At 35.9% G+C, this 14,550-nt stretch overlaps 1 protein-coding gene across 1 annotated transcript in view; it reads left to right on the forward strand.

Annotated features, from left to right (window-relative positions):
- The window catches only part of synpra (synaptoporin a), a 64,827-nt gene that overhangs the window by 44,951 nt on the left and 5,326 nt on the right, over positions 1-14,550 (forward strand). Inside the window, exons 3-4 of the mRNA XM_030135425.1 lie at positions 10,352-10,476; positions 12,784-12,982. Of these exons, the coding sequence (XP_029991285.1) occupies positions 10,352-10,476; positions 12,784-12,982 (324 nt within the window). The remainder of the gene's footprint in view (positions 1-10,351; positions 10,477-12,783; positions 12,983-14,550) is intronic.

The raw sequence follows: 14,550 nt of genomic DNA on the forward strand, positions 1-14,550 counted from the left end.
AGTTCTGAAGTTCTGATGCTCTGAAGTTCTGAAGTTCTGATGGCTGGAGGAGGTTCACAGCTGGCTCTGGTGGCTGGTTCTGGAAAGCTCACCAGGAGAAGATGGAACAGCTCTGAGAGCCAAGGAGATGGTCAAGACTCCTTGGAGAAAGCTCTTTGTTCTTAGGTGAGAGCTCAGAAGAGGTGGAGAAAGCTCTTTGCGTAGGTGAGAGCAGCAAGGGTGGAAAAAGCTCTTTGCGTAGGTGAGAGCAGCAAGGGTGGAAAAAGCTCTTATGAAAAGTTGGTTTCCTTTACTTTTATAGTTTGTCCAAAAACCAACCCGGAACACCTTCCTCATGAATATAGATGAGTCATCGATGCCTTGGGGCGTTGCCTTCTTTGTCTGTTTTCGGCGGGAAAACGCCTCCTCGTGAATATTCAAAAATATCACGTTTCTCTTCCCTCTTGGGAAGACAGAGGGGGAGAGGACTGTGGCTTAGCCTTGTAAGAAAACTTTGCATCCTCAAATAAGATCCTCTTAAACTTTATACATCACCTGTAACCTCACTTAAGCATCAGTAAAATAATAGCATGATTATTCAGACATGCTATAAGCAGTGATACTCTTACTTTCACATAATTTACCGTGAACATGATCAGGATACACATATGTGAAACCACAGGTCAGGCAAATGGCTTAAGTATTACATGCATAAAAGAGTTAACGTGCTGAGTTAATCAACATTAACACATAATGTAATACATTATTTACATGGCACATAGAGTGATTTTATCATTCAGTCCTTTGTTCGTTTCTGGGTTCATCTTCACCTCTGGATAAGCAAGAATAATGGGACACAGATGTTGAGAGGCAAAAGGTCAGCTTAGTGTCAAAACCGAGTCCATTAGGCTCATTCTTTAAGATCATCTGTCTTTGTAAATGTCATTTGTAGAGGATGTCCCAGCTTTGACCTGGTGACGGACCAATCAGCATGGTTGTTCAGGAATTTGGTTTGACACGGAGAGGAAGATAATATAATTTATGATTCTGTTTTTGAGTCTGTTCACTCACTCCACCGTCATCCGGCTACACCACTAATTGCTAAATTGCTACTGTTTTCTCACATTTTATCATACTCTAATATTAGTTATTACTCATTTCATGGAGATAAAATCCTCCTGAGACCCAGGAATTTGACAGTTTTAGCTTTTTTACATTAAAAAATTGTCTTGATTGGAAAGTGCATTATGCAACAGTTTTTTCAGATACATTTTTAAAACTATTTTTATTTATTGAGTGATTTTTTTTTAATGGAATGTCCTTTGCAATGCACAGCATTTTTATAGTAAAACTGTCAAACTTTTGTCCCCTACCGAGGACAAAATGCATTGCTGGGTCTCAGGGGGATATGCAAAAAAAAATGTGTTTGTTAATTTCAGTCTCATAAGAATTAGCAATTGATTTCCACTAAAACATGTTACTGCAGATCAGGTTTATCAAGAACAGCAAAGTTACAGTAATTGTATGTATTGCAGTGTTTTGGATGATGCATAAGAGTCCTGATATGGAACTAAAACAACAAAACCCATGAATAAACAATAGAACAGCCGTAGAATAACTGTCCACTGGAGTGACCAGTATGCATGAAAGGGTTAATAACCTTTTCAGAACTCTTGAGCTACTGCAATCACACTCACTGCATGTCAGATTTCATAAGCCACACCCACTGCTGACTGCCTGATCATTTTTGATCATTTCTTCAACAGCCATGAAACAGCATGTTACACAAACTCTGCAACTTAATGCAGACTGACACACTTTAAAGGGGACAGATGTTAAAGTATCACCATGTACCGAATTATGTAAACTCACTAGCCTAGCAGCATGTGCTAATGACATTAATGCTACAAACCCAGACTTTACTGCAAGTTACTGCGATGCTCTCTGGAAAATATCACAATTACAGTGATAAACAGGTCATTTATCATTAATGTTAGCTGACAAGTAGATTATATGACATATTAAGATTGATTACAGTCTAACATCATGACATGGTCCAGGTCTATGTAAATATCACTGAATTCTATATGGGTAAATTTGATCCAGTTGGCCACTGTAATTAACAATAGGGAATATAACACAACACAGAGAAAAGTAAAAACTGTGGTTACCGCAGCACTTTATTTAAAGGGGAACTTTGCAAGATTTTTACCTTAAACAACTTCAAAGTAATTGCGATGGTTAAATGGCTTGTTTATCGCTTATGAACTCATTTTATGAACGATGCCTGGATGCTTGCTAGCTAGCAAAGATGTTAGCATACTCACTAATCACAGTTGTTAGGTGTGTGTTTGTTTAGTTTATTAGATCGCTCTTTGTCTGCCTCAGGAGTGCGTTTTTCCTACTAGCCACAGAATGTTGTCAGTTGAATCTGGGTGCTTGTTTGAAACTGGTCCCTAAAAACAGGACAGAGGGGCTAAACATTCAAACAAAATATAGACTAATGTTGTGAAGCAAGTTTGGAAGCACTTTGGGTCTATTTTAAAAAATAAATATTTACTGAGATAAAAGAGAAACTATTTTTCAGATATAACAAATTTTTATATTATTTTTATACAAAAATCCGCATGTAACACAGTAAAAAAGGACACAAAAATTATGCGCTACTGTTTTTTCGAATATGTTTTTATTCTCTCACAGGTTTGGGAATCAAAGTAAATATATAAGGTGGAGTGATTCACAAAAATGGCCGCTGTTGCAAAGTCACTTGCGATTTATGTGTTTAACTGGGCAGGTTCTGCATGTACACGAGTGGACACGATGAGTTACACACAAAAGCTGGAATGAGACTGAGAGTCATGAAAAACCCACGTGTCTGGATTAGAAAAACCACTAGGATCGACAAAGTTCACACAGTGTCTTTATTTTTAGCCATATATAAGACCATTTACAGCCATTTGTCAAGATAAATGCACTGAAGATAGCTTTTCCTGTCCCAATTTTGGCCCCAATATTTTATTAAAAATTCATTAATTTTGGGATGGCTCAGAGCAAGAGTACAACTTTTTTCATTATAAGGTACATCCTGGGGGGAAATATGTCAAATTTCACTTTTATTTTTGGGTCTAGAAAGCTGTCAAAGTGCCAGATACCAAAATGAACCCAGTTTCATAGTTTTTGTGAGATGTATGTAGTTCATTATATGACCCAGGATGGCCTTCTTATCGCAGGCTTCATTGAAAACAAATGCACATGGTCGGAAGGGGGAGGGTTAGGTGTGGGTTTTATGACAGTGAATATACACTTCCAAACTGTAGGGGGAGCTCCATAGAGAAAAATGCTACAAATACAACAAGGAAGAAAGAAGAATCTTGCATAATTCCTCTTTAAACAGAGTGATACACAGTAGCAAAATAGATAGGGTGTATTTTTACCAATTGGTGGCTGCAGGCTAAGTTAATCAATCAATCAATTTATTACAAAATTTTTACAAACAGTCAAAATGGACAATTCATTTAGAAGATACAGTTTGTAATAGGACACCCCACACTGTAAGACCGGATAAGTTGAGTTTACTTAAAAAATCTGAGGTAACCCGTTGCCTTAAAAAATTCAAGTAATGAGTAATGAAAACTTGAGTGTATTAAACTTAAATGCTTGATTTGAATGGAATTGCTATTTTAAGTACAACACACTAAATGCCAAGTTAATTTTACTTAAAATTTGTTCCAATGTCAATTGCCTTCCATAATCATTAACTTAATATCATCAGTTCATTGGACTTAATTCCAAGAGGATTTAAATTATAATCTTTTGCAATATATATTGCTTTATGTAATTTTTCTACTTAATATATTGCAGTGTGAATGGAAGTTCAGCAGGAAGATAGCTCACTGTACTTTGTCCTTCACAAGAAGTAGTTTTGGGCACAGAATAAAGATTTATATTGCACAAAAATAATACAAGCTGAACAGTAAAGCTATTGTTCTTCCTATGGCTCTGACTCATGGCGCAGCTCTACAAAAATACAAAAACAAACACAAAAAGGCCAATAAACACTGACATACACACATTCAGTCCAAATTAACACTAACACCACAACCCCGATGAACCCCTGCACAGAAAAAGAACACATTTTCAACAACACGCCCACTACCCACAATGCAATGCGCAGATAAAAAGGTGTGGTCATGACTAAAATTTAGGGATTTAATTCCATTAGACTTCAACTTTTTCGTACTTTCGACTACGTCTACAAATAAGTAGAATATACTGAACATTTTATAGTAATGTAATAAAACTTAAATCACTGAAGTACATTGTAATTAAAGCATTTTAGTAAATACAAAGTCCGGGCTTACAGTGCAGAAGCAGTCCTCAGCTTATAAATGTCAATAAAGTCAAAGTTTTTGTCCATATTTAGGGATATATTTAGGTGCAGCAGTGCATCTAAACTGAATTCCAATTACAGAACTGTGTTGCTCCATTCTTCAAATACTATTTTGCATACATACCAAACTTGTCTCCTCACTGTTTTTTGTTCAATTAATTTCTTGCAGTTTTGCTGTGCATCCTACTGCACCCTAGGGTGAAAACACAGTAACTGGAGTTGATCTGAGTCACTGGCTTCACATAATGACTCATTAAATTAATGTTATCACCATTATCTATGATGAAGCTAAAACATCTGTGCCAAATTAATTCTGTAGAAGTGTCGTCTTTGGCTTTGTGGTGTACTGTTTTGATCGATTTTACTGCTCATTCAGGGCTGCTACTCATGCGATTAAAACTACCATTTTTAGAGATAAGTGGTGAAAGGAGAGCTAATTATCCTCCTGTTTGTGAAATGAAGCAGGCAAAGAGACAGCGGAAGTTCTCGGCGGTTACTCTACATACAGCTTCATGAATATGTCTCTTTGGGCCACAGTGTTATTGAAGTGGCCAAGAGAGGCAACAACTTAATTAAGTCACAGCAGTGGAAGGGGAAGCGTGCCAACATACTCTAGTCTTTTCAATAGAAATGCAGTTACAGATGTGAGAGAAAAGCTGACTGTTATGAAGACTACTTACACATTTACGAAAAAGAACAACCATTAAATTGGTGTGTGTATATGTCTTTGTAAGTGTGTGTAGATTTTAATACCAGACAAAACACTCCTGTTTGTATTTTCGGGTCAAAACACAGTAATGTCCCGTCAGAGAGCGAACTTTAATTGATTGCCATTCAAACATGTAGTTCAATATAAAGTAGCTCCTTGTTTTGGATAATCCCTTACGGTCCAACTAAAGCAAAAATGAATTTAAAAGTAAAAATGTGGGTCATTTAGCAACACTGATCTGTCAAATTGTTTCTAAAATGTCCCGTCAGAGAGATTTCGAATACCGTGTTTTGACCCTTCAACAGATCACACATTTTTAGTTTAAACATGTTGGACATTTTATGAGCATTATGTTTCCACTGCTTCCTCTGATTGATTACATAATGCATGCATTGTGGGGTTTAGCACACAAACTGCAGCCATGTTTAATATTTTCACCCCTTTTTATTAAATTATGTTGTGCTAGCAGAAGGCATCCACTTAGCATCTGCATCTCCACTGAGTTCTGCTCACCATGTTTGCGCCTGCTGCTGTTTGTTTAACCTGCCCATAATGAATTCACTTCTATTTCCTGTTTTTCCATCAGCTGTTGATCTGAGTCTCATATTATTAGTGTAGAGTCAGCAGGTCCAGCTTGAGCTTGAGGTATAGGCTAATCCAATATCACTTTCAGAAATAGCATTTTGTGACAGCCCTATATTTTTTTCTATTCATTAAAAGTGTCATCATATTATTGTGTAGGGGAGAATGGGGTAAGGTGAGCCAGTGGGTAAATCCATCATTTGTATCTGAACTAGGGATGTAATGATTACCGGTATAACGATAAACCACGGTAAAATTGCCAACGGTTAGTATTACCGTTTAAATTCTAATTATCATGATAACTGTGTTTGATTACCGCACTTTTCTGGAGAAAACGCTTATGTAAAGCTATGCTTTTATGTCAAATATTTGAGTATAGTTTTAATTTATTACAATTTTAATTTTATATACCTAATACTTGGAACCAATATTCACTTTTAAAGTCTTTGAAAAGGTTTGTTAAACATCTTCGTTCGTTATACATTTTCCAAACAGGATTTTATATATTTTCTTGTGTTTTCTGTCCTTTTGTGTTGATATAGTAGGTTAAAGTGAAAAAATAATAGGCAGATGATAGAGATGAAGTTGTGCTGAAAAAAAAGATACCAAACATGGGTATAGTAAATATTTGTTTATATAGTATATAAAGGCAAAATCAAAAGGACTGAAAAACGGCCAAAATACTCAGACCACTAAGAGTTAAGATTTGAATGTTTCTGCCAACGGAAAGTACATTTTGCCAATTATTTTATTTTATTTTATTTTTTTTTCAAAATACAACTTGGTTAAATTATTTTAGTGTGTGTATTAGTACTTTTTGAACATTTTGAGCACAATTTCAACAATACCGCGATAATAATGATAACCGTGATAATTTTGGTCACAATAACCGTGATATGAAATTTTCATATCGTTACATCCCTAATCTGAACAATTGTATTACATTTTTATCAACCATCCATCCATCCATCCTAGCCTGGCCAGCCATCCGGTTTTGTCAGCGTATTCAGTACTGAGAAAACAGTCTCAAATCGTGCCAGTTGCTGTGAAATGTACGATCTATTCCAGGGGTGTCCAAACTTTTTTTTAAAGAGGGCCAGATCTGATAATGTGGACATTGCCAGGGGCCAGTGGTCCCTTCAGACGTTTTTTAAACAGTAAAAATTACATATAAATGCGCTGTTCTACAATAATTTTATTTTCAGTGTCACAATATAATTTTTTTTAAATGGCAATGTAACCAAATCTACACCACTCAGGTGTGAACAAATTAAAAAAAAAAAAAAAAAGACATTTCTGCCTTCCTTTCTGGAGTCAGATAACATAGAACAAACTGTGTGGAGTATCTTAAACGTCCAAGAAGTCGATACAAATCTTAACCCCACATTCATTTTAAACATGATTTATATGAGTAATCATTACTCATATATTACTCAGTAATGCAAAGTCTGTTAACGTTTAAGATGAAAACATATGACTCTTACTCTTGTCTTTCACAAAATCGTTCAGAAAGTAATATTTGTGTCACATCTACAAGTACATAACACTAGCAATTATAGGCAACTAACCTGGCAACTTGGTAGCCTGCCCTGGTGGTGAATTCACTGAACTCAGGTTCACATGAAGAGTCACTGTTGTGAGTTTAAAGCAGCTTGAATTTGCTTCACTTTTTCGGAGCGCTCACTCCCTGCTAGCTTGTCGTATGCGTTAGCATGTTTTGTCTGCTAGTGTCTCTTTACATTGAATTCCTTAAACAAGGCAACAGTCTCTCGACAAATTAGGCAAACACAATCGCCTCGATTTTCAGTGAAAAAAAATTGTAATTCCCATCTCTCCTGGAAGCAGCGGCCCTCACTGTCAACTTTCCTTTTTTTATTTACAGGCGCTATGGTTAGAAATTAGCGAAAAGGGTTCACGGCAAGGTCACAGAGCCAGATAGAGTTAGAGTGGTGCTGCCACCATGAGGTGAAAAGAGAAACTGCATTTTGAACCTTTTATGATTCATGTACTCGGTTCAACAGTCCAAGCGGGCCATAAATAATACATTATAAAACTGAAGCTGTGGGCCGTAGAAAATCTGACCGCGGGCCATGATTGGCCCCCGGGCCGGACTTTGGACATGCCTGATCTATTCTATGCCGGACCAATCACAAGTCTGGGGGGGCGGGTGTGTCTTATGCACCGATTTCTTTTTGTTGCAGGTCAAAGTCACTTCCAAGTCCGCAAATCTTTTTACAACTGTTGTAGGTTGTTTACTTGACACAAAAATAAGGATTGAATTACAGATTACACCCTGTATTCTCAAGTTTCTCTGACAAAAGTGACAGTAATCACATCCATCTGATCTGTGATTGGTTTACTCGGTACCTGTTAGTCCCGCCTTCATATTTGGATTTAAGCCCCACGATTCCAGACGGATTTCTTATTGAGAAAGACGGATGGCTGTCCAGGCTACATCCATCCATCCGTCCATCCATCTATGTTCTTAATGCTATATATCAAGTCGTTCTCTAATAGTTGTTGACAAAATCCATTGGGTTTGTTTAAAACTAGATTTCAGATTAATTTGAGTAGATTTGTTTTTACATTTAATGCAAGATGACACACATTATAAAGTTTGATTCTTTGATACACCAGCTCTTTCTGCTCTATTGCTAACTCAGAAAAGGTTCAGGCCAGTCGTAAGCCCTGTTTTTATAATATACACAAATGTTATGTAATTACTTTGCTGAGATAAACACAGTGTGAAAGTCGGCAAGTCACTGTTTGTACATGAGTGGGTGTGGATACATTTGCTATGGATATCTCCACAGGCCCATCTTAAACCCTATTTAAGGTTGTTTTGAGAGCTGGCCCTTTAAGTACAGGGTGGGGAAGCAAAATTTACAATATTTTGAGGCAGGGATTGAAAGACAGTGTATGACCAATTAGTTGATTGAAAGTCATGAGAATTTATTTGCCACAAGAAAATTGACATAATAGAAAATGTTTTTATTCTATGTGTCCTCCTCCTTTCTCAATAACTGCCTTCACACGCTTCCTGAAACTTGTGCAAGTGTTGCTCAAATATTCGGGTGACAACTTCTCCCATTCTTCTTTAATAGTATCTTCCAGACTTTCTCGTAATAGTTTTGCTCATAGTCATTCTCTTCTTTCCATTATAAACAGTCTTTATGGACACTCCAACTATTTTTGAAATCTTCTTTGGTGTGACGAGTGCATTCGGCAAATCACACACTTTTTGACGTTTGCTTTCCTGATTACTCATATGGGCAAAAGTTTCTGAAAAGGTATGGATAATAGTGTTAGGTATGATTATGACATCAATATATGTTTGGTTTCAAAACAATTGACGTAGTGCCTGCTGATAAAAAACAACTAAATGTTCATTGTAAATTTTGCTTCCCCACCCTGTACACATGACCCCACCCCCTTCCAGGTTGTTGGCTGTGCTGCTGTGTCCCGTTCAGCCACTTGTGTTCATTAATACAACCAACAACTGAACATTTTAGGTAATCAGCTCGAAGTTTGGACATATTTTCAGTTTTTACTACAACCGCTGTGGCTGACAAACAATTATAATGTACTCTGAGAAATGTTCGTCGGAAGTCTTGACCTTATGTGTGCAAATGTCGTGATGTAACTAGTTATAAAAAGTAACAGATTAAGAAGGAATTAAAACGGGTTGTAGAAATCCACTCGATTTTTGCCGGAATGAATATGAAGATAGCTTTGCAGCACGGTTCAAAATGAAACTTTATGAACTATTAGGGTCTCCAAATACACAAATAAATGTACCAAAGACTAATAAAAGTGGGTTTAGCAAAATATGACCCCTTTAAAACTAGATTTCAGATTAATTTGAGTACATTCATTCTTACTTTTAACCCTTTTAGCCCTATCGGCCCGCCCGTAGGCCAAAAAAATTATATTAATATTCATCTACTATAAAAATGTAATAAATCAGGACAATGAATGTTTTTTTTCAACTTTTGCTCAAAGTTTAGACCCTAATGTTAATAAAAGTACATCAAAAGTGTATTTTAGTGCAAACTTTAATGTTCAAACATGATTTTTAATCTTTGTGGGGTGAAATATACGCTATTAAAAATCTCCGACATGAACAATTAATTTATGCATATCATCGTCAATCCAGCCGAAAAAAAACAGGCGAGGATAAAAAATTCCAATTTCTCTTTTAGTTTGTTACAGTTTACTCAGGTATAGTAATAGATACAATATTTTAGACAATGGGAATAGATTCTGTGAGGTCTCTAAATGTCCATAGACACTAAGAACATCCATATGAACCTTATTATTGTGAAGTAATTCTTCATTTACTTTGGGTATGTCTTTTTAGGCGTTTTTCTGAAAATATGGTCAGGGTTAAACAGGTTAATGCAAGATGACACACATTGTAGAGTTTACTTCTTTGATACACCAGCTCTTTCTGCTCTATTGCTATCTCAGGAAATGTTCAGACCAGTCGTAAGCGCTGTTCTTTTAATGTACACAAATGTTATGTAATTACTTTCTTGAAATAAATACAGTATGAAAGTCAGTTTGTACATGTGTGGTTGTGAGTTGTGGATACGTTTGCTACAGATAATATAGAAGTATAATGATATTTTGCGTAACTGTCATTACCTGATAGTTAATATCATATTTTTGCTTTCTCTGTGTATTTGTAGCTTTTTGCCATTTTTGCATTTGCGACATGTGGGGGCTACTCTGGTCAGCTGCGGGTCAGCGTGGACTGCATGGAGAAGGCCAGCAGCAACCTCAGCATCGGCATTGACTTCGCCTATCCGTTCAGGTGAGAAACTGCAATCTCAGCATGTGTACGTCATAATTAATTGTCTTAAAGTTTGCTAGTACTGTGCCTTATTAGTCGTACGCCAATGAGTCACAACCCCTCATAACTTTTGTGTTTCTTTAACCCATAAAGACCCAAACAGCCACTGGCGATCCACTAATCCTATCAATACATGTAAATAATTAGAATAAAATGCAGTTTGTTATCTTTTCATAGTCATCAGATATGACCCATTTGGACGCTCAGAGGCTCCATAGTTACCGTGGAAACACCATCATCTCCTACAATATTGATTCACCAGTAAAGCCCATGGAGTTGAATCAATGACAGAGGATGAACATACTTATTTTATGTTCAGTTAATAATATATGTTATAGAAAAAAATCACGTTCTCTTCCTTTTTCTCATTAATCTGAGGTTTTATCAAGGTTCCCATGCATCCTGGAATCCCGGAAAATGATTAACGTATTTTCCAGTCATGGAAAACATATGGAAAATGAGAAAAAAAGGTCAAATGTCCTGGAAACGGTTAAATTATCCTGGAAAATTATTGATCCTCCCTGTCTTGTGACCTTATGTGCTTAATAGGAGTGTGTATTGGCAAGAATCTGGCGATATGATATAAATCACAATACTATGATCATGATACGATATATCACGATGTATCATGATACTGTTAAAAAGGCATTTTTTTTGTTTGTTTCTTTTTAGAAATAATTATTTCCTGGAAGAATTGAGTTACACCAGAAATATGCACAAATACTAAACACATTTTTATTTGATCAAAAGGATCTAATGTTATATCACAAAATGTTCCTGGGTTAAAACTTAAATTATATTTTACAGACATTACAGTTTAAGATGCTGCTCAAATGTTCATTTTCTATTAGTTCAGAACTAACATCATAACATTATTTTTGTGCAAACCCAACAAAAGAACTAACATTATTTAATAAAAGAGGGTTAAAATAAATAAATAAAATATAAACGAAAAAGAAAAACAAAAATGAACCTCCACAATATCTGCATTTGAATAAATACCTAAAAATATTGATACAGTACTTTTTAATGTCGATACAATATTGTGAAATGAAATATCACGATGTATTGCAGAACTGATATTTTCTAACACTCCTAGCACCTAAACTGAGATGAAACAAACGAGATAGTTTTTCAGTGATTTATTGAAAATATACAAATATTTTTTAGAGAAAGTGCAGGAGAGAAAGTAGAAGAGAAGAGAAACTTAAGTTGAAAATTGCCCAGCTGAACATTGTAACTCCAGTTTGTCAGGCTAATGAAGTGCTACGCTGTAATCTGTGGATGTGTTTGCGTTGTTCTATGATACATTTGTCATAATTATTTTTCATAGATAAATTATAGCCATAGACTGCACATCAAATGTCTGAGTAATAAACAGAAACAATCTGAGTAAATGCAAGTTACAAAGGTAGAAAAGAGCACTTCAAAAGAATGAGGAGGACAGGGGAATGGATTAGTGTATGATGTGATAACTTTTCTCTGCAGAGGCTGAAAATGTCCTGGAAAATAATTTCAGGGAAAGAATGGGAACCCTGTTTTATGGACATTTACATGATCAAGTCAAGGTCAAGGTCAAGGTTACTTTATTTATACCCGTAGGTAGATTTGTTTTGCAGTCTAAGTGATTGCCTTGGTATTACAACAACACATATATTAAACATGCAAGACAGGCACTTGATCACGCTTACAGACAGGACAAAAAGTGCTCAGTGTTCCACCATTCATGGGTATAGCAGCATGGATAAGTAAATAAAAAAGATAAGATCAAATAAATAAAAACAAGATGCAATAAAACACAATAAAAACCAGAAAAGATAAAAACAATCCGGGATAAAAACCAGATAAGAACATAAAATTTAAAAATTTTCAAGTCAAAATAATAATAAATAGAGCAAAGAAATAGAATAAATAACTAAATAAGTTAGTAAAGTGCAATGTCACTATTACATTCACTATCAGTGAATGAAATATGGGAAAATGCCTGATTTTTATTGAAAAAATGCAAAATACAGAGGATAATATCGTAATAAATGGTGATAAATCACTTAAGAAAGTTTAAATAGAGAGAAAAGTTCATTTGGGAACTGCCGTAAAAGTAGCATTGTGCCTTTATGGGTTAATTCATTAAATCTAAACTTACAGTTTCATTCCTGTAGACTCAGTTTGAAATCTAACTGTAAACTACATAGTTTTCCAGATCCCACCTCTCAGTGTTTTTGGAGGTATTCAGGTGAATTGTTCCTGTTCTTCTCTCTGTGTTTTTAGGTTGTACCAGGTGTCCTTCGAGGCCCCTGCATGTGAAGCTATGAGGAGGGACCGCGTTTATCTCATTGGAGACTATTCATCGTCTGCAGAGTTCTTCGTCACCATTGCAGTGTTTGCCTTCCTTTACTCACTTGTGGCCACCGGCGTGTACGTCTTCTTTCTGAACAGATATCGTGAAATCAGCCGAGGACCACTGATTGTGAGTGTAGCAGCCTCTAATCTGGGCAATTTCTTGTTTTCTCTATTGTTTTTTATTACTTCTTCCATATTATTATGGCACTAAAACTGGTTGTGGGGGGCAAAAGCAAAAGCATTTTCAAGTGAAGATAATGGGCTCGACATTTTTCTTCAGTGGAAAAAATGCAACACAAGAAATCAAAGGGAGACGTAAAATAAATATGAATGCATCGCATTAAAATGTGCACTAATATCTACAAGTGTTTTGCATAGTTATAACAATTTCTGCCTGTGTTGTTGTCACCATAATCATGACTTGTGAAATCTAAATCGTATCTAGACCTTCTTTTCTATTCTGTCAACTTTTTATTTCAACCAAACAAACTCAGGGGTATATAATTTTTTGGAACCTCACTGGGCACTATCCAAAAAAAACAAGACCAAAATATAGCATGTAATTCACAGAGCAGTCACAAATTAAATTTAATGCAAACTACACTGACAAGCGATTAGTACAATGGTGTGTCGAAATCATTTATATCACAGGTGTCAAACATATGACCCGTGGACCAAAACCGGCCTGCCAAAGGGTTCGTGGGATGAATCTGTGTAATGGAAAAATGACACTGAATATATTAACAATCAAGGATGTACAGACCAATATGATCTAAAGTGGATCAGACCAGTAAAATACATAATCATCATCATAATAACCTATAAATACTGACAACTTCACAGTTTTCTCTGTTTTAGTGTTAAAAAGGAAAATTTCATGACGATGTTGACATTAATAAACTATCCTTCCACAAAAAAATGTGAATAACCTGAAGAAATATGAACCTGAAAAGTAAATGTAACCTTAAAAATGTATAAATGTAACCTGCAAATTTTTACCAATATTCTGTTATTAAATGTTCTATGTATTTATAGATCCACTGTGATGTGTAAGTTGTAATGCACATTTGTAAATGATACACAGACCTAAAATTGCCCTTTATTTTTCAGAAGAAATTTCAGGTTGTTCATGTTATTCACATTTTTAAAGGATCATTTGTAGATGTCATCATTTTCATAATGTAATGTTACTTTTTTCATTGTAATTGTTTTATTGGTTCAGCCCACTTGAGATCATATTGGACTGAATGTGGCCCCTGAAGTAAAATGAGTTTAACACCCCTGATTTACAGACAGACATGTAGAAGGCTAAGTACAAAGGCTGAACCCAAAAGCAAGACCACAGAGTACAAGTAAAGTTGAGTGTTTTTATTAAACACTTTAACAAGTGAAAAAAAAAAAATACAACACAGAGAAAATATTAATTCTGTGAAGCCACTGAGTCCGGGGATAGACGTCTGGGCTGCGGGTGGAAATGGCTGACGACCAGCAAGGCCGAGCCGGGAAAACCCCAACGGAATCCCCACTAGGGACAAACAGAGGGAGGTCAAAAAACAAGCCAGGTCATACACAGGGGAGCAAACAATAAAGCAACGGTACATGGGGGACAGACAGAATTCACGGTCAGTAATCCAGGCGGATGGTCGAAGTACAGGTAACTGGTAGAGGCTGAGGTATTAAAGGGAGAAGGCAGAG

This window comes from Sphaeramia orbicularis, chromosome 5 (assembly GCF_902148855.1).
Source record: "Sphaeramia orbicularis chromosome 5, fSphaOr1.1, whole genome shotgun sequence".
Classification (NCBI taxonomy): domain Eukaryota; kingdom Metazoa; phylum Chordata; class Actinopteri; order Kurtiformes; family Apogonidae; genus Sphaeramia; species Sphaeramia orbicularis.